This window comes from Kogia breviceps, chromosome 12 (assembly GCF_026419965.1).
Source record: "Kogia breviceps isolate mKogBre1 chromosome 12, mKogBre1 haplotype 1, whole genome shotgun sequence".
NCBI classification, from domain to species: domain Eukaryota; kingdom Metazoa; phylum Chordata; class Mammalia; order Artiodactyla; family Physeteridae; genus Kogia; species Kogia breviceps.
The window spans coordinates 49,455,940-49,477,170 of record NC_081321.1 but is presented as its reverse complement, the minus strand read 5'-3'; the positions used below and the strand labels follow the sequence as shown (position 1 = coordinate 49,477,170).

The 21,231-nt window shown below is 35.1% G+C and overlaps 1 protein-coding gene across 7 annotated transcripts in view; it reads right to left on the bottom strand.

Moving 5' to 3' along the window:
* The window catches only part of MON2 (MON2 homolog, regulator of endosome-to-Golgi trafficking), a 124,005-nt gene that overhangs the window by 41,194 nt on the left and 61,580 nt on the right, over nt 1-21,231 (bottom strand). For all 7 annotated transcript variants that reach the window (XR_010835833.1, XM_059082199.2, XM_059082200.2 and 4 more), the window contains 6 exons: nt 16,136-16,237; nt 14,914-15,024; nt 13,250-13,425; nt 11,268-11,430; nt 3,704-3,997; nt 1,460-1,658 (listed from right to left, as the gene is read on the bottom strand). Coding sequence is in view for 6 of the 7 variants with exons in the window: in XM_059082199.2 (XP_058938182.1) it covers nt 1,460-1,658; nt 3,704-3,997; nt 11,268-11,430; nt 13,250-13,425; nt 14,914-15,024; nt 16,136-16,237 (1,045 nt within the window). In the remaining variant the exon portion in view is untranslated. The remainder of the gene's footprint in view (nt 1-1,459; nt 1,659-3,703; nt 3,998-11,267; nt 11,431-13,249; nt 13,426-14,913; nt 15,025-16,135; nt 16,238-21,231) is intronic.

Below are 21,231 nucleotides of genomic sequence, written 5' to 3'. Positions count from 1 at the left end.
CTTTTAAGATAAAGTAACTATCACAGAGGTATTAAAAATGATTCTTATTTGTCAAAACTCAGCAAACATACAGTAAAGATTGGTTCATTTCATTATATGTAAATTTTACATGAAAACAAAAAACTAAGATTTAAAATGTACATGTATGTACATTATATATATGTATGTGTATATATAAAATAGAGCCCTAAAGTGTACATGATGAACACCACACAATTTTGTGTGCCTATGAAAAGAGTAAATATGCTTATGCTTTAACATAATGAGGGGTGAAAAAGCCAACCATAAAATAATAAATTAAAAAAATAATATGTACAACTTGTTCACAATTATGTACAAAAGTACTTCTGTTCACTTTTCTCAACCACTCCCAACCCGACCACCAGAATTGAAGGAAGGTATTATAATCTACACCAGAATTTCTCAATCTCAATACTACTGACATTTTGGGTTGGATAGTTCTTTGTTGTAAGATGTGTAGCAGCATCCCTGGCTGCTACTCCCCCCAGAAGCCAGTAGTGCATGTCCTTCCCCAGTTGTGACAACCAAAACTGTCTCCAGACATTGTCAAATATCCTGTGGGGGGAGGGAGTAGGTTGGGCAAAATTGGCCCTGGTTGAGAGGCATTGATCTACACCACCAACAGTTTCCTCACCAGTCTAACAGTATCCTACCATTCTTCTTTGTGGCCATTCCATTCCACACATACCATCTGAAGTGATAATTCTGAACTGCATATATGATCACATCACATCATGGATTAAAACCTTCCAGTGGTTTTCAGTGCTCTTAGAATAAAGTCTTAACTTTTGAACATAACCTACAAAGTGTTCCATGCTCTGGGCCTCTCTCTACCTCTACAACCTCATGTGGTATTACACTTTCCCGTGTTCTCTTCATTCCAGACCTTCAAACATGCCAGGGTCCTCACCATCTCCATCTCCTTAATCTTCTCCCATCTCTTTTACACATTCTCTCTGCCTGTAAGGCTCTTCTCAGTTCCTCCTACCCTTGCCTGATGAACTACTACTCAGATAAAATATTGCTTTCTCAGGGAAGCCTATACATACCTCACTGGCCTGGTCAAATATCTATTATAAGCACACAATCTATTATAAACTCCTTTTAGCACTGATCATTGTAGTAATTTTGTACTTATTTATGTAATTATAGTTCTTCCCGCATACCCATGATACAGCAAAGACGGTAGCATTTGGTTCATCATTGTATCCCCTAGAGACTCACCCGCAGTAGGTGCACATTACATATTTTTTCAGTGAAATGAATGAAAACATGCATGCTCATGCACACACCACACATAACACAAAGACTGACAGTTAAGATGGATTATTCTTGGAAAGTAGTATTGTATATGAACTTTAAAGAATCTCCTGTATTTTCCAAATTTCCTTTAACATTAATTACTTGTATAATCAGAAAAAAAAAAATGTGTATCTACCTAAAGGTTGCAGTAAATATCTTCTAGTGTTGAAGATTCTTGCTACTCCGGCCAATGTTAAAACCCATGTCTCAGCCCATTGCTTCTCTGCTGTGTCCCTTGAATGATGAATGAGAATATTGCCACCTCCAGACTCAATCTTTTCTTTGTCAGCAGTGGTAGAAGACTCTCGAACTCGGTCCAATAGATGAAAGAGAACCTAAATATTTATAACAATGCATATAAAAAGTATTGATAACACAGCTTAAGTAACAGCATAGAAAATTAGGCATTGCTACAAAGAATTACACCTGACATTCTGATCAATCCCCATATATTGGACGAAACTGATCAACAGAGATATCCTTAAGTTTATCCTTAAGGTCATGGAATATGAAAAATTAAAATAAATTGGATAGACTATTGTCTAAGACTTACTGAGCTGAGGTGGCCAATGGAGCATCTAGGGGGTAATGTACAAGAAGGGAATGAAGCTAAGGAGAGGGATCCAGGCAAATATATAACTATGAGTGACATCTGGTTACTGCTGAAACTTCAGGACTGGATGAAGGTGCTTGAAAAAAATCAAGCAGGAAGCGGTTGGGATTTGGGGAATGTTTACATTTAAAATGTAGAATCAGAGGAAGTAATAGGAGCCAAAAAAATAAAATAAAAATTGAGTAGAAGCATATGCATGCTGTGGAACAGAAGCCAAAGGAAGAGAAATTTCAAGGAAAAAATAATCAGCAGTATTAAATGCTACAAAAAATGAGTAGGATAAGGATTAAGCATAGGGTAAGACACTTGGCAATTAGAAGGCTACCTGTAGAGCCTATGAACAATTTGTGTGGTTCTAAAAATATGGTTTCAGAACCATCAGCATCACCTGGGAGCTTCACAGACACGCAAATTCTCAGTCCCCGTGCCAGGGGAAAGAAATCAGAAACTCTAGGGGGTTGGGGACAGTGGCTAAAGCAATTTGTTCTTTAATAAGTCCTCTAGGAGATTCTGTTACATGCTAAGGTTTAAGATACTCTGAAGTAGAATAATCTGGATATCAAATTACAAGGGGGTAAGGGAATGCAGGGGAAGTGAGAAAGAAAAGAAATTATTGAGATTTAGGCAGCAAGCTTAACAATGAAGCTGTCTGAAAAGAAAACAGGAATCAGAGAAAATATCAGTTTGTTTTTAAAAACAATAAAGGACTCTTCAGCATGTTTGTGAATTGAGAAGCCAGGGGATAGAGTTGAAACAGAAAACACAAGAGGGGACTTCCCTCGTGGTCCAGTGGTTAAGACTATGCTCCCAATGCATGGGGCCTGGGTTTGATCCCTGACATCCCTCATGCTGCGTGGTGCAGCTAGTTAAAAACAAAACAAAACAAAACGAAAAAAAAAACAGAAGACATAGGAGTGGGAAGCAGGGCTTTTAATTATTTTTATTAGGGAACATACATTATTAATTGTTTAAGACATTCTGGGGTCTTTTTATTAAACTGAAAACATTGTTAAATACAATGAAGGTTTACCATTTTGTCTACTGTCAAACTTGCTGATTTCAAAAATTCACAAAAGCAATGAAAGGATTATAAATAGAATTTTATTAAAATGGAACAGATTAAACAAAAACAGAGCTTTTAGCAAAGAAGGGATGCTCACTAATAAGCTGCTGAGTTTGTAAGAACATTTTAAAAAGAAGATAAAATTGAAAAATTTTTTAAATGCAACTGCATATTTAATGAACGAACATGGAATTTACCAATTGGAGGTGGTTTCTGTTTGGTGAGTCTGCAAGTAAATTTCACTACTGTTGAAATTCTTTATTTATAAAATTTTCATTTGACTATATTATATTTGAATTATAGGTAGTGGTTTAGCAACTACTAGTTTTATTACCACAGGGGAAAATGAGGAGAAAGGGAAGTGCAAAGGAGATAGAGATAAAAAGATGAGGCTTTTAGTATTTAATCTGATCTATGTGAGGTGCAATTAAAAATACGACAAAGCTAACATTTTCTGTTTTGCCAAATGCACAAACAGACGGAAACTCAGCTTTAAAAATTAATAGGAAGAGAAAGAATATATATGTATAACCGAATCACGTTCAGTAAAAGTGAAACTAACACAACATTTTAAATCAACTAGACTTCAATAAAAAAACTAAAAATTTAAAAAATTTTTTTAAATTAATAGGAACAAGTTTAATTGAAAAAGTATCTAAGCATGTCTCAATTAAGAACTGACAACTCAAGCTATTTTACAGTACCTTCCAAATAACAGTGTGCCATGTTGAGTGCTGTAATAAAGTTCCATGTGCACCAATTGTCGAAAACAGAGTTTGCCCTGCACTCTTCCTGACAGCAGGACGGGGGTCCACACAGAGTTCACCCAATTTTGCATAAAGACACAACCACAAGCAATCAAACGGTGGTGCAGGGTGGAACGGCCGATTTAAAACCACTCCTTTCTCTTCTGCCTGCTTTTGCTGTGCTGCTTCTTCGTTATTTAATTCTTTTTCAATAGTTTCTCCTCTTTGGAAAAAATAATCTGAAATATTCCACTAAAAAGCAAAGGAGAAAATATCAATTTATTCATAGATTTTATTTTAAACACATAGATATGCAACATATACTTTTTCAGAATTAAAAAAACAATTATTTCAGAAACTCCTTTTCTAGTAGAATGGATTTAATGAAAGTATCTCCTCTTCTGTCAAGTGTCTCTATCTGATTTCAGAATTTGAGGGAGCAATCTTGTGCTAACATTAATAATTTGAAAAAATTGGCACAGTCAATGTGGAAAACAGTATGGAGGTTCCTTAAAAAACTAAAAATAGAACTACCATATGATCTAGAAATACCACTCCTGGATATATATTTGGAAAAAATGAAAACACTAATCTGAAAAGGCACATGTACCCCAATGTTCATACCAGCACTATTTACAATAGCCAAGATATAGAGGTACCTAAGTGCCCATCAACAGATGAATGGATAAAGAAGATGTGGTAGCTAGATAGTTAAATAATGGATTGTATATATTATATATATGTATATCTGTCTATATCTCTCTCTATATATATACACATACACACACACAGGATGGAATACTACTCAGCCATAAAGAAGAATTAAAATTTGCCTTTTTCAACAACATGGATGAACCTGGAAGGTATTATGCTTAGCGAAATAAGTCAGACAAAGAAAGACAAATACAGTATGTTATCATTTATATGCAGAATCTAAGATGATTCAAACAAATGAATACAACAAAAGAGAAAGAGACTCATACAGAACAAACTAGAGGGGAGATGGAAGTGGGAAGGGACAATATAGGAATAGGAGATTAAGAGGTATAAACTACTATAACAAGGTCCTATTGTATATAGCACAGGGAACTATACTCAATATCCTATGATAAACCATAATGGAAAGGAATATAAAAAATGTATATATATGTATAACTGAATTACTTTGCCGTACAGCAGAAATTAACACAATATTGTAAATCAACTATACTTCAATTAAAAAAAAATGTTACTAGCAAAATAACGTTAAAAATCAGTTACCCTTGAGACAGCAGAAGCAAGAAGAACTACAATTCTGCAGCCTGTGGAACAAAAACCACATTCACAGAGAGATACACAAAATGTAAAGGCAGAGGACTATGTAACAGATGAAGGAACAAGATAAAACCCCAGAAAAACAACGAAATGAAGTGGAGATAGGCAACCTTCCAGAAAAAGAATTCAGAATAATGATAGCGAACATGATCCAGGACCTTGGAAAAAGAATGGAGACAAAGACTGAGAAGATGCAAGAAATGTTTAACAAAGACCTAGAAGAATTAAAGAACAAACACCTAGAAGAATTACAGAACGAACAAACAGAGATAAACAATACAATAACTGAAATGAAAAACATACTGGAAAGAATCAATAGCAGAATAATTGAGACAGAAGAACGGATAAGTGACCTGGAAGACAGAATTGTGGAATTCACTGCCACAGAACTGAATAAAGAAAATAGAATGAAGAGAAATGAAGACAGCCTAAGAGACCTCTGGGACAACATGAAATGCACAAACATTCGCATTATAGGGGTCCCAAAAGAAGAAGAAAGAGAGAAAGGACCCAAGAAAATATTAGAAGATTATAGCTGAAAACTTCCCTAACATGGGAAAAAAAACAGCTGCCCAAATTCAGGAAGTGCAGAGAGTCCCAGGCAGGATAAACCCAAGGAGAAAAACGTTGAGACACAAAGTAATCAAACTGACAAAAATTAAACACAAAGAAAAATTATTAAGAGCAACAAGGGAAACATGACAAATAACATACAAGGGAACTCCGATAAGATTAACAGCTGATTTCTCAGCAGAAACTCTACAAACCAGAAAGGGATGGCATTATATATATATATATATATATATATATATATATATATATTTTTTTTTTTTTTTTTTGCAATACGCGGGCCTCTCACTGTTGTGGTCTCTCCCATTGAGGAGCACAGGATCTGGACGCGCAGGCGCAGCAGCCACGGCTCACGGGCCCAGCTGCTCCACAGCATGTGGGATCTTCCCGGACCGGGGCACAAACCCTTGTCCCCTACATCAGCAGGCAGACTCTCAACCCCTGCGCCACCAGGGAAGCCCGACATGATATATTTTAAGTGATGAAAGGGAAGCACCTACAACCAAGATTACTCTACCCAGCAAGGATCTCATTCAGATTCGACGGAGAAATGAAAACCTTCACAGATAAGCAAAACCTAAAAGAATTCAGAACCACTAAACCAGCTCTGCAGCAAATGCTACAGAAACTTCTATAAGTGGGAAATACAACAGAAGAAACCAACCTACAAAAACAACCCCAAACAATTAAGAAAATGGTAACAGAAACATACATATCGATAATTACCTTAAATGTGAATGGATTAAATGCTTCAAACAAAAGAGACAGGCTTGCTGAATGGATACAAAACCAAGACCTGTATATAGGCTGACAACAAGAGACCCCCTTCAGACCTAGGGACACATACAGACTGAAAGTGAGGGGATGGAAAAAAATATTCCATGCAAATGGAAATCAAAAGAAAGCTGCAGTAGCAACTCTCATATCAGACAAAATAGACTTTAAAATAAAGACTACTACAAAGAAGGACACTACATAATGATCAAGGGATCAATCCAAGAAGAAAAATATAACAATTGTAAATATTTATGCACCCAACATAGGAGCACCTCAATACATAAGGCAGATGCCAACAGCCATAAAAAGGGAAACTGACAGTAACACAATCATAGTAGGGGACTTTAACACCCCACTTTCACCAATGGACAGATCATCCAAAATGAAAATAAATAAGGAAACACACGCTTTAAATGACACACTAAACAAGATGGACTTAATTGATATTTATAGGACGGTCCATTCAAAACCAACAGAATACACTTTCTTCTCAAGTGCTCATGGAACATTCTCCAGGAAAGATCATATCTTGGGTCACAAATCAAGCCTTGATAAATTTAAGAAAATTGAAATCATATCAAGTATCTTTTCCGATCACAACGCTATGAGACTACATATCAATTACAGGAAAAAATCTGTAAAAAATACAAACACATGGAGGCTAAACAATACACTACTAAATAACCAAGAGATCACTGAAGAAATCAAAGAGGAAATAAAAAAATACCTAGAAACAAATGACAATGAAAACATGATGACCCAAAACCTATGGCATGCAGCAAAAGCAGTTCTAAGAGCTAAGTTTATAGCAATACAATCCTTCCTCAAGAAACAAGAAACAACTCAAATAAACAACCTAACCTTACACCCAAAGCAATTAGAGAAAGAAGAACAAAATAACCCCAAAGTTAGCAGAAGGGAATCATAAAGATCAAATCAGAAATAAGTGAAAAAGAAAGGAAGGAGACAATAGCAAAGATCAACATAATTAAAATCTGATTCTTTGAGAAGATAAACAAAATTGATAAACCATTAGCCACACTCATCAAGAAAAAAAGGGAGAAGACTCAAATCAATAGAATTAGAAATGAAAAAGGAGAAGTAACAACTGACACTGCAGAAATACAAAGGATCATGAGAGATTACTATAAGCAACTATATGCCAGTAAAATGGACAGCCTGGAAGAAATGGACACATTCTTTGAAAAGCACAACCTTCCGAGACTGAACCAGGAAGAAATAGGAAATATAAACAGACCAATCACAAGCACCGAAGTTGAGACTGTAATTAAAAATCTTCCAACAAACAAGAGTCCAGGACCAGATGGCTTCACAGGTGAAATCTATCATTTAGAAAAGAGCTAACACCTATCCTTCTCAAACTCTTCCAAAAAACTGCAGGGGAAGGAACACTCCCAAACTCATTCTACAAGGCCACCATCACCCTGATACCAAAACCAGACAAAGATGCTACAAAAAAAGAAAATTACAGACCAATATTACTGATGAATATAGATGCAAAAATCCTCCACAAGATACTAGCAAACAGAATCCAACAGCACATTAAAAGGATCATACACCATGATCAAGTGGGATTTATCCCAGGGATACAAGGATTCTTCAATATATGCAAATCAATCAATGTGATACAGCATATTAACAAATTGAAGAATAAAAACCATATGATCACGTCAATAGATGCAGAAAAAGCTTCTGACAAAACTCAACACCCATTTATGATAAAAACTCTCCAGAAAGTGGGCACAGAGGGAACCTACCTCAACAGAATAAAGGCCATATATGACAAACCCACAGCAAGCATCATTCTCAATGGTGAAAAACTGAAAGCCTTTCCTCTAAGGTCAGGAACAAGACAAGGATGTCCACTCTTGCCACTATTATTCAACATAGCTTTGGAAGTCCTAGCCACAGCAATCAGAGAAGAAAAAGAAATAAAAGGGATGCAAATGGGAAAAGAAGTAAAACTGTCACTGTTTGCAGATGACATGATACTATAAACAGATAATCCTAAAGATGCCATCAGGAAACTACTAGAGCTAATCAATGAATTTGGTAAAGTAACAGGATACAAAATTAATGCACAAAAATCTCTTGCATTCCTATACACTAACAACAAAAGATCAGAAAGAGAAATTAAGAAAACAATCCCATTCACCATTGCAACAAAAAGAATAAAATACCTAGGAATAAACCTACCTAAGGAAGTAAAGACCTGTACTCAGAGAACTATAAAACACTGATGAAAGATATCAAAGATGACACAAACAGATGGAGAGATATACCATGTCCTTGGATTGGAAGAATCAATATTGTGAAAATGACTATACTACCCAAAGCCTACAGATTCAATGCAATCCCTATCAAATTACCAGTGGCATTTTTTACAGAACTAGAACAAAAAATCTTAAAATTTGTATGGAGACACAAAAGACCCCAAATAGCCAAAGCAATCTTGAGGGGGAAAATAACGGACCTGGAGCAATCAGACTCCCTGACTTCAGGCTATACTACAAAGCTACGGTAATCAAGATAATTTGGTACTGGCACAAAAACAGAAATATAGTTCAATGGAACAGGATAGAAAGCCCAGTGATAAACCCACGCACCTATGGTCAAATAATCTATGGCAAAGGAGGCAAGGATATACACTGGAGAAAAGACTGTCTCTTCAATAAGTGGTGCTAGGAAAACTGGACAGCTACATGTGAAAGAAAGAAGTTAGAACCCTCCCTAACACCGTACACAAAAATAAACTCAAAATGGATTAGAAACCTAAATGTAAGACCAGACACTATAAAACTCTGAGAGGAAAACATAGGAAGAACAGTCTTTGACATAAATCACAGCAAGATCTTTTTTGACCCACCTCCTAGAGTAATGGAAATAAAAACAAAAATAAACAAATGGGACCTAATGAAACTTAAAAGCTTTTGCACAGCAAAGGAAACGTAAACAAGATGAAAAGACAACCCTCAGAACGGGAGAAAATATCTGCAAACGAATCAACGGACAAAGAATTAATCTCCAAAATATATAAACAGCTCATGCAGTTCAATATTTAAAAAACAAACAACCTAATCCAAAAATGGGAAGAAGACCTAAATAGACATTTCACCAAAGAAGACATATAGATGGCCAAGAGGCACAGGAAAAGCTGCTCAGACTTCCCTGGTGGTGCAGTGGCTGAGAATCCGCCTGCTGATGCAGGGGACATAGGTTCGAGCCCTGGTCCGGGAAGATCTCACATGCTGCAAAGCAACTAAGCCCGTGCACCACAACTACTGAGCCTGCGTTCTAGAGCCCGCGAGCCATAACTACTGAAGCCTGCATGCCACAACTACTGAAGCTCACGTGCCTAGAGCCCATGCTCCTTAACAAGAGAAGCCACCACAATGACAAGCCCACACTCCACAATGAAGAGCAGCCCCTGCTCTATGCAACTAGAGAAAGCCCGCGTGCAGCAACGAAGACCCAATGCAGCCATAAATGAATAATTAAATAAACAAATTTAGAAATAAAAAAAAATAAGAAGCATGAAGGCTTAAAAAAAAAGCAAAAGCTGCTCAACATCACTAATTATTAGAGAAATACAAATCAAAACTACAGTGAGGTATCACCTCACACCAGTTGGAATGGGCATCATCAGAAACCCTACAAACAACAAATGCTGGGGAGGGTGTGGAGAAAAGGGAATCCTCTTGCACTGTTGGTGGAAATGTAAATTGATACAGCCACTATGGAGAACAGTATGGAGGTTCCTTAAAAAAGTAAAAATAGAACTACCATATGACCCAGCAATCCCACTACTGGGCATATACCCAGAGAAAACCATAATTCAAAAAGACACAGGGGCTTCCCTGGTGGCGCAGTGGTTGAGAGTCCGCCTGCCGATGCAGGGGACGCAGGTTCGTGCCCCGGTCCGGGAAGATCCCACATGTCGCGGAGTGGCTAGGACCGTGAGCCATGGCCGCTGAGCCTGCGCGTCCAGAGCCTGTGCTCCACAATGGCAGAGGCCACAGCAGTGAGAGGCCCGCGTACCACAAAAAAAAAAAAAAAAGACACAGGCACCCCAATGTTCATTGCAGCACTATTTACAATAGCCAGGTCATGCAAGCAACCTAAATGCCCATCGACAGATGAATGGATAAAGAAGACGTGGTACATGTACACAATGGAATATTACTCAGCCATAAAAAGGAACGAAATTGGGTCATTTGTTCATATGTGGATGGATCTAGAGACTGTGATACAGAGTTACGTAAGTCAGAAAGAGAAAAACAAATATCGTATATTAACGCATATATGTGGAAACCAGAAAAAGGGTACAGATGAACCAGTTTGCAAGGCAGAAATAAGAGACACAGATGTAGAGAACAAATGTATGGAAACCAAGGGGGAAAAGGGGGTAGTGGTGGTGGTAGGATGAACGGGGAGATTGGGATTGACATGTATACACTAATATGTATAAAACAGATAATAAGAACCTGCTGTATAAAAAAATTAATAAAATTAAATTTAAAAAGAAATCAATTACCCTTCACAGCAGAGTCAACTGAATATTTCTCTTGTATGTACTATTATTTGCTTACTAAATCTTCCCATAACAAACCTTAAAAAAGCCAAATTTCAGCTCAATATATCAAAATTATTCCAAATACTCTGCTTTTAAATAATTATTTATTAAATGATATTATTTAACCCTTCATACAAGGTATAAGTTTGGTACTTAAAAGTCATTTAAATGACTCCTATAGAGTCAAAAGCATAGCAATAGCTTGGCATTCACTCTCAATTGCAAACAGTGATTTCTAGATTATATAAGGAAGGCAATGATGCTTACCAATAAACCTATTGAAGTTAAACTAATATTAAGTTCTTGGTTATGAAGTCCAAAACTACCTGCAACATCTACAACTATCTGCAGGCAGGTGCAAGGCATTGTTGGTAGAAAATCTGTCACAACCAACTGAAGACACTGGAATGCAGTTCGTATCAAGGATTCTCTGAAAATACAAAAGAAAAGAAATTTATACTCATGTATTTAACAGAAATGCAAGGAAAAATACATACCTTAGAATAATTTGAAGTAAAATTTATTTTAAAATTTGAACAAGAAAATCTTTCCTAACATAGATCACAGAATACTTCAACATTTACATAAATGTAAAAAAAGATATGCTTACTTAAAAATAATTAACAAATAAAAATAAAGATAGCTCACAGGAATAAGAAATAAAAGCAGTAAACTAAAGAAAAAAGAAACTGTGTACTAATGCCATATTATTTCTATCTTGCATCAACTAGTCAAACAAAACAGACATTGAATGAAAAAGGGAAATTGGATATAGCTACTTTCTCACTACTGTACCCTCAATATCTAGCACGGTGCCTAGCACAGGAGAATACACACAATTCACTCACTGAATAAAAATGAGTTCCTTATTCTTTTAAATCTATACTATATTTTATTTAAAATTCTACATCTAGTCTGTAAAAGTAAAGAGTAATTTTGTATTTCAAATGAAGACAATAAGAAGTATATGGTTTTGGAGAAAAATTCTGGCAGTGAAAAAAAATAATAAAAACATTAAAATAGCTAACACATTGAGCATTTACTATATCGTGTACTTTCTCAGTATTTTACATGTATTAATTAATTTCATCCTTACAACACACTCTATTTTATAACTGTTTGGATGATCTAGGCTTTGGCTGATATCTTTCCACTTTAATCATCTCATATTTTATAGTATATAAGGAAATCTGTTATTACAAATAAATAAGACAAATTAATTTTCCACAGGAGTCTCAAGCATTTCAGTCATGTAAAACTCTTAAACTAGTCATCAAAACAAGATGAGTCCTGCCACAGAATTACAGACAAATATATCCAAATGTTTGCTAAATCTCGCCACTGCAATGTACTACCTTAAACAAGTCCATACATTTCCTCCAATTATGCTCTTCCTTCTGTATTCCCGATTTAGTTAATAATACCACCATCCACTAAGCTGCCTAAGTCACAAATCTTGGAGTCATCCCTGATTCTGTTTGCTATTTCTGCCTTCACCCCAACAGTCAATCTATTAAGTAGCTCAAATCCGCCTCCTTCTATTTCTAGAGAGTGCTGCAGGATTTCCCATTTACCCCTCCATGCTACTGACATAATGAGGTATCTCAAACACATAACAAATCACATCATTCCTCTGCTTAAAATCCTAAAATTCCTCCTAAATGTACTGAGGATAAGTCCAAATAATTTATAAAGGCATATATATAAGGTCCTTTATAGTTTTGGCTCTGTCCCACTCCACAGGCATATACCCCTCCCACTGGAGTCCTATTCTTTTGTAGCATAACAAACTACTCTGTTACTAGGACCCTAGGCCTTGTTCCTTTTCCATGGGTTTCTACTTTCAGAGCAGGAACTATTTATCCATGTAATCAGACTAGCAAGTATAGTATATGTAGAGAGGTCAAACACTAAATGCTCACTTACATCTTACCAAATTGTTTACCAAAAGGAAACTCAACCTTTGGATGTGTTTCAAAGTTTGTTAGATTGATGCATTTTTCTTATTGTTAAGTAAGAACTTTTTAATCATGTACAAATGGCAAAGAAACAGCAATTTTTCCATCCTTCCAAAACAAATGTGAGCCCTAAGAATTCCCTATAGCCACTTGAAGGTAGGGTAAGAAAAACTATTCTAGACCTTAAACTTAAGCAGGAAGGGCATACATAAAAAATTAACCATCATCCCAAGATTTTAGGAGGGATTCCCTTTCCCTATCACTTTTTGGATGTTAATTTTAAACACTTACCCTTGATCATTTCTGATTGCTCCCATAACTCCAAGCACTAACGGCCATCCAGGCCCAAGACTGTCTCCCTGACTCTGCAGAATCTGCAACACACATTCTAATTGCTTGAGTCGGATATCTGGATGGTTAACACTGGACATTTCCTTTAATGGGTTCAGTAAAAGCAACTGCAGCCTCTGAAAAGGACGCAAGAAGCTAATTAGAAAGAGAAGTCCCAGAACATGGAAAGGCTCTGCTATTGCCTTTCAAGTTTAAATTTACCTCCACTCAGACTGCAATGGTAAAGAGAATTTTTTTAGTAAAATAAACATTGAAAAAGATTTCTCTAACAGTAATCATTAGAATTATTTTGTCATCTATGTCTTTTTTTTAAATAAGAAAATAAAAATCAATCTTCAAGATGCTACATTTCAGGATAAATAGGGAGTGATCTTATGTTAAAAGGTATTAATTAAAGACCCATATATAAATGAATCTCACTAAAGGAAATATATCTATATATACCTAGTTCTATTTGGAGAGAAGAAAACAATTCCCAATTTCTAAAATTATCTTTCATTTACTCTATTAATGCATACACCATGTATTGAAATTTAAAAGACTCAGTACTCCTAAAAATGAACAAGTACAGTAGACAAAGATGACATAAAACCACAAAATTTTTTTACTGTTGCAAAGTGAAAAAAGCACTTTGTTCTATTCTTTTCAGCATTTGAAAGCACTTGCTTCATTTTTAATTTTTTTTCTCTCCAAGGATTCACTTATTTGGTTCAATGACTGAACAAACATTTATTAAGCTCTCACCATGTGCCAGGTATTAAGCTGGATGCTGAGGATATATACACAAACAGGGCTTTCGTTACAAAAAACTTAAATTGTAGTAGGAAAAAAAAATGAAATCACTAAAATGAAAGCTCTATAAAAATGATCTTCTCTGTCCTGTTCATCATTCTATTCCCAGGCAGCTAAAATACTGCATGGCATAGCATGAATTCAATATTATTTGTTGAGGAAATGTGTAGACTATAACTACATACAATACAGTAAGATAACAGGGCAATGGGAATGGCTATTAAATGCCTCATTCCTACTCAATCTTCAAATAATAAAACTTTGGTGTACTTTTTAGAAACTGTATAAGATATATGTGAATGATTATGGGAGTCAGGACAAAGGATTCATGATAAAAGTAAACTCTGAAAGTATAAAATAACCTTTAAAAGTATTTAAAAATAAAAACCTATTTTATTGTGCTTTCCTCTTCTGCCACTTGTTTCTCCCAATGTAAGGATAATGAGTGGGAAAAATAAAAATAGAGACAGGTAAGGACCAAAGGAAAAGAGGCTAATAAAGTATGGCCCCAAAATGAAGCCTTGGCACTGCATGAAGAGGGAAACTTCTAGACCAGGAGACCAATTCTAGGTAATTTATTAACTTAGTTAAGTGTTATTAACAAGAAAAATTTTTAATATAGATAATCCTAAAAATCTAAACATATCAACCTTCTGTAAGAGATCCACGGCCTCAAATAAAATAGACTATTAAGCAACAAGACCCACTTTTAGACTATCATCTGTTTGATAAATTAAGAAAAGCTACACATGGGAGAGGATGATCTTACATTAAATACTTTAAAAAAAGAGGTAAGTTTTTTTTTTTTTTACCTGGTTTTGTGAAAGTGGAGGATCATGGTTAAATGTTAATCCTGCTTTAATAAGTGAAGTTAAAGCTTCTGCTCCCCATTCTCTCATTCGAGAGTTTGGATGCTGGCACACCTAAGGATACACATGTGGAAAAAAATTAATATTTAATTTGTATACTTAAGCTATGCAACACACATCAGTTTGAGAAAAGAAAAATTAAAACATCACATTTTCTATTCTTTCATATTTAAAAAATTATATCAAATGTGCATCAATAAATGTTGAAGAATATATGAAAATATCCAAAAGCTTACCTTCTGAATAAGAGGCAAGAGGAAGCAATAGAGAGACAGAAGATAAAAAATGAAACTAAACAAGTCACAGAAAAGAAAGGATTTCATAAAGGTAAATGATGTCATCAGAATAAACAAAAGTAGCAGATACTCAGGTTCCTAATCAGGTCTATCTTCATAATCAAACACTGAGCTAAAATTTGAAAAAACTTATTTTTTGCCATTTGATGATAATTCCATAATGAAGAAATCTGCATATATTCTTTAATAGCTCATAAAAGTAATCCCAATAAAATGGAGGGAAAAAAAGAAAGAAAAGACATGCACATTTTTTTCCTATTAAGAATAATACCTTTCTCAGATTACTAAAATAATGTGAAACAATCACAGCAACCTACTAAACCTAAACTGCACATAAACATGTATTCCATAGAAGGAGCTGTTATTAAGAAGCAGCTAATTCTTCACATTCACCCCAGTCTGAATACAAGAGAATAGAAATCCAAATAAAATTCCCTGGCACTATTTATAATTAGTGATACCAAATAGGTTTTTTTCCCTTCGTAGAAAAACTACCTCATAATCACAAGAAAGGCTGTAAAGAAGCAGGGTTTAGTACGAAGTCTCAGCACGAATTGCCTTGAAGTTTAACTAGCTGAAGGTGAGGGGATCAAAAGATTATATAATAAAAGAAAGGGGTCCCAAGCTATCAGCTGAAGGAGACTTCAGAGGTTTCATTGATATATCACCCATTTTCAGCCAAAAAAAGTCAACCTATTCCTTCACCAAAAACGATTACTATAAAACTCTAGTCCCTGATAAAATATACAGACAGAAGTACAAGGAAAAAAATGTTAACGCTGATTTTTCTTATGGTTATCAACAATTATTAATTCACTGTCTTTATCCTAAACAAAAAGTAAATATAATAATTAAGAAAAAATGGTTACCTCAAGTAGATGGCCAGTTAGAGGTCTCCATAGAATTTCTATTCGGTGCATGTTAACTAGACCAGTTTCTAACAATTTGGCAACAGCAAAAAGAGATGGTTCCTAAGAGAAAACATAATACATTTTTATACTATAAGGGGAATTTGAGTATTTCATTTGTAAATAAAACTGAGAATACTGTGAAGAGCATAACTATAATTAATATATGATTGATTAGCAGTAATTAGAACAAAACCTTAGTTATCATAAGACAAGCCTTTCCACCCACCTCAAGTATCTAGAATAGCTCCTAATTGGAAAATTTGGTTGGGGAGAGAATGCTTTAGGGGGGAAAGAGTGAAAATTCAAAAATTATACCAGACACACAGAATGGCTAGTCTTCTAACCAGAAGGAAAGAATTTGCCTATGGACTGAATTGTGACCCCCATGCCCCAAACTTCATATGCTGTAACTCTAACCCCCAGTCTGATGGTATATAGAGATAGGGTCTATATAGAGGTAATTCAGGTTAAATGAGATCATAAAGGTGGGGCCCCAACACAATAAGATTAATGTCCTTATATAAAGAAACACCAAAGAGCTTGTGAGCTCAGGCACACTCCCCTTTTCCCTCTTCTTCCCCCTTTTCCCTCTCCCTTTCCCTCTCTCCCTGCCATGTGAGGACACAGTGAGAAGGCAGCCATCTTTCAATCCAGGAAGAGCATCCACACCAGAACTGATCATGCTGGCAACCTGATTTTGGACTTCCAGCTTCCAGAACTATGAGAAAATTAATTTCTATAGTTTAAGTTATCCAGTCTACAGTATTATGTCATGGCAGGCTAAGCTAACTGATATATATTCTTATTAGTGAAGTCTTCAAATGCTCAGGGTTTATGTGTTAATATCAGGAAATATGAAAAAAACAAACAAACAACCAGAAAGGAGGCAACAGAGATCAGGGGAAAGAAGCATGACGTAAAGAAGAGGCAGAGATAAGCGTTGTCAGTTTAGACACTAACAGAAAAGTTGCAGAGACAGAAGACAAACCCCATTCCTCAGTCGCTGGCATTTCAACAACAGAAAGGGAGTCAGTGTACCTCATAAGTGGCTAAATTAGAGTACCTGGTCCATGTGTTATAAGAACAGTTTCAGTAAAAAGATCAAAGGGCAACTATCTCTAACCCAATATTAATAGAGGTAGTAAAATATACTTAAATGCAAACTAAGCTAAAGCCATGACAATTTTTTGATGAGTGGCTGTGGTACTTCAAAAGGAGACAATGCATTAGAACAAACAAAGGCAACTGAAATTTTAAAAGCAAATTAAGAGGATAATAGTTTTACAATTTTTAAGGAAAAAGATTTCGTAATTATTCTATACTCAACATTTTTACAGGGCTAATAAAAATCTATTATGGAAACGAGTGATATTATCTTTCTTTCCTAGTAAAAGCCATTGAACCAAGTACCCTGGGGTCTAAGATAAATATAGTCAGGTTGACCCTTCCTGCCCACGCTAATGCTGTAGGTACCCTAAAAATTTTAGTGGTAGAAAAATTCACCATTCTAGAGATAATATGATACAGTAGTTAAGACTGAGGCCTATGAACTTTTAACAAGTCAGTACTACCACTTAATAGCTATGTAACCTTGAGTAATTTTTTTTATTGAGGTATAACTGATTTATGATATTAGTTTCAGGTATACAACATAGTGATTGAAAATTTTTATAGATTATATTCCATTTATAGTTACTACAAAATATTGGCTATATTCCCTGTGCCATACAATATAACCTTGTTGCTTATTTATTTTATACATAACAGTTTGTACCTCTTGATTCCCTTACTCTATTTGCCCCTTCCTCCTTTCCCCTCCTCACTGGTAACTACTAGTTTGCTTTTTTTTTTATTATATTCACTAGTTTTTGGAGGGGGTTGTTTTGTTTTGTGTTTTTTTTTTGATTCCACATGTAAGTGATAACATACAGTATTCGTCTTTCTCTGTCTGACATATTTCACTAAGCATAATACCTTCCAGGTCCATCCATGTTGTTGCAAATGGCAAAATTTCATGCTTTAAGGCTACTAAATTTTTTTAATCTATGAAATGGAGATAATAATATACAGAAATGACCTCATGTTAGAAAGTGCCTGGCACATAATAAGTCTTCATAAATGTTACCTAGTATTACCTCCTCCTTTTCCTCCTTCTTCTTATTCTAATGAGGATACACAGAGGAATCATGTAGCATTTAAAAGAATGTATATGTCCAGACCTCATACCCAAAGATTCTTATATTCATGAAGCCTAGAAAGTGGCCCTGATTTGTGCATTTTTTTAAAATGCTGTACCTGACTTTGAGGCACACAAAACTTAGAGCCACAAGTGAATTGGTTAAGAATGGAGCTCTGGGGCTTCTCTGGTGGCACAGTGGTTAAGAATCCGCCTGCCAATGCAGGGGACATGGGTTCGAGCCCTGGTCCGGGAAGATCCCACATGCCGCCAAGCAACTAAGCCCGTGCACCACAACTACTGAGCCTGCACTCTAGAGCCTGCGAGCCACAACTACTGAGCCCATGCGCAACAACTACTGAAGCCCGCGTGCCTAAGGCCCGTGCTCTGCAACAAGAGAAGCCATTGCAGTGAGAAGGCTGCTCACCACAATGAACAGTAGCCCCCACTCTCTGCAACTAGAGAAAAAGCCTGCATGCAGCAACAAAGGCCCAATGCAGCCAAAAATAAAATAAAGAAAATAAATTTAAGAAAAAAAAAAAAAAAAAAAAAAAGAATGGAGCTCTGGAATGAGACATATGTGGGTTCAAATCCAAGCTCTACCAATTACTAAATAGGTGATCCCAGGCAGGTTATTTAAGCTAGTTTTATGTTTCATCTGTAAAAAGGGGTTACTACTACTGAACCTGACAGAGCTGTCTTAAATGATTAAATAAAAATACGTTAGTACCTGACATACAGTAAGCAAAGAATAATAGCTCTTTTATTATTGTTGTTGTTGTTATACTGAGTTTGGTAATATGCCTGCCCAAGTATCATCAATATTGCCCCCTTCTAAGAAAGAATTTGCAAGCTTTACCATCAGCTACCTCAACACATTAGCACAAATTCCTGAAATGAGGACCAAAAAGGAGATGACTGGTCACTTTAAAGCCACACCTAAAGGACAATGATATATATATTTTTAACTCCTAAGATATTTAACTCACTCAGAACAGCTGACAATGATAAACTTTAAAAAAAAAAAGTAAAAAAATACAAACGTTTCTACTTATTTTAACATCTGAACATTTATAAATTTTTATAGAAAGCACAACTGAATAATAAACTGTTTTACACCTCCATACAAATAATTTTTATAAATCTCATACTTGAATACTTCTAAAAACTTTTATTTCCATTCCTTATTCACCATATTACTTTACAAAATTAAATCCTAATTTTATTTAGGAGAGATGTGACCCCATTCTCAGGGAAGTCATCTCTATTCCAGTGTATCCATTTTCTCAACTTCTGCTCTCCCCAAGCCTCCCTGAAGTATCACATCTACTCCTACAACTCTATTGAAATTATACTCCTCAAGGTGAACAATAAACTAATAATACTCAAATCTATTTTTTTCTCAATCCTCGTTTATCCCGACTTCATGTAACATTTTTCTCTTCTGACTTCCATGAACCTGCCCTTTCATACATATATATCTCCTACCGTTCCTTCAATATTCAGCTCTAATCACAAATTTAATTTATCTTGATTAGTTTTAATTCATTTTAGTAAAAATATGTACTAAAAAATCTTATGTAACAAGTCAATAAGGATTCAGAAAATAGGTCTTATATCACTTAATATCTATACCATTTATTTAGACTCTCTTACCACCTTAACTGCCACTTATCCATGAGCCAAGTGGTTTACATGCTCTTTGAAAGTAGAAATCTTACACTTCCTTCATATTTTCTAGCAGAGTGTCATGTACATAGTAAACATACTGTACTTGTTGAGTCAATACATAAATTCTCAAGCCATTACCATATAAACTTGCTCAGATTTCATTAAGGTACTCTATGAAAAATATTATACTTTTGTGTTAAGAATTAATCTTAAGGATGTAGGATTATTGAATGTATCAAGAATTTAATTACTTCACTGTATTTCATATTATCCTTGCCTTGATTTGGAGTAAACTGTAATATATATTTTCAAATACCTGCATGGTTATGTAATTCTCTATGTGCTTTAATATACAAAACTTTGCCCTAATAAGATCTTATTGGCTAATCATTAAATGAATTACATGAGCCAAGATGACAAGCCACAGTACTCAGAATTATAATTAAGGACTAGGCAGACAGCATAATTTTAATTTTGGATCCTACAGTTGGATATTAAATAAACCATAAGCTGCATTCTCTGCTTTTCTAATTATTTTCTGGGTGTCTTAATTTATTTGTAAATGGTCCAAGTACTATATTTATTCATTTTTAAATGTAGAAAGCATTTTATTTTAAATAATTTCTAAGGTATAAATAAACCCAAATATTCCCATGCTTTTCTAAGTTTAACAGAAAATGATATTTTGAGTATAGAAAGAAATGTTCTCAAAAGTACTGTTCTATTCATTTAGTCAACAAACAAAGCAAAAATTTAATTTTCAAGGTAGGGAGAATCATTACCTTCAAAAAGAAATGATTAGCACCTTATTTTCCAACCCAACGAAGGCAAGAGAAACTGAGACATATATTCCTTGATTTAAAACTTGTACTGCCCCAATCATAAGTTGTAGTCATGAGGATTATTGTGATATTTGGTGGAACACATTTATAAATGTGGTGTTGAATTAGTCTTTATAGAAATGTTTTAAAAAATATTCAGTATATGAGAGAAATGGACACAATTTAAAATCATAATACATACTGGCACATACCATAAGCCAAAAAATGTCCTCTTCACTCTCCCTTCAACAAATAACAACCGTAAATATAAAAACCCAACAGAGCAGGGCTAGCCTACAAGGTATTAGTCCCACTTGTAAAACGCTAAGGTCATAATGAATATACACCTTATTAAACAAAATAATATACCATATTTAACACACAAA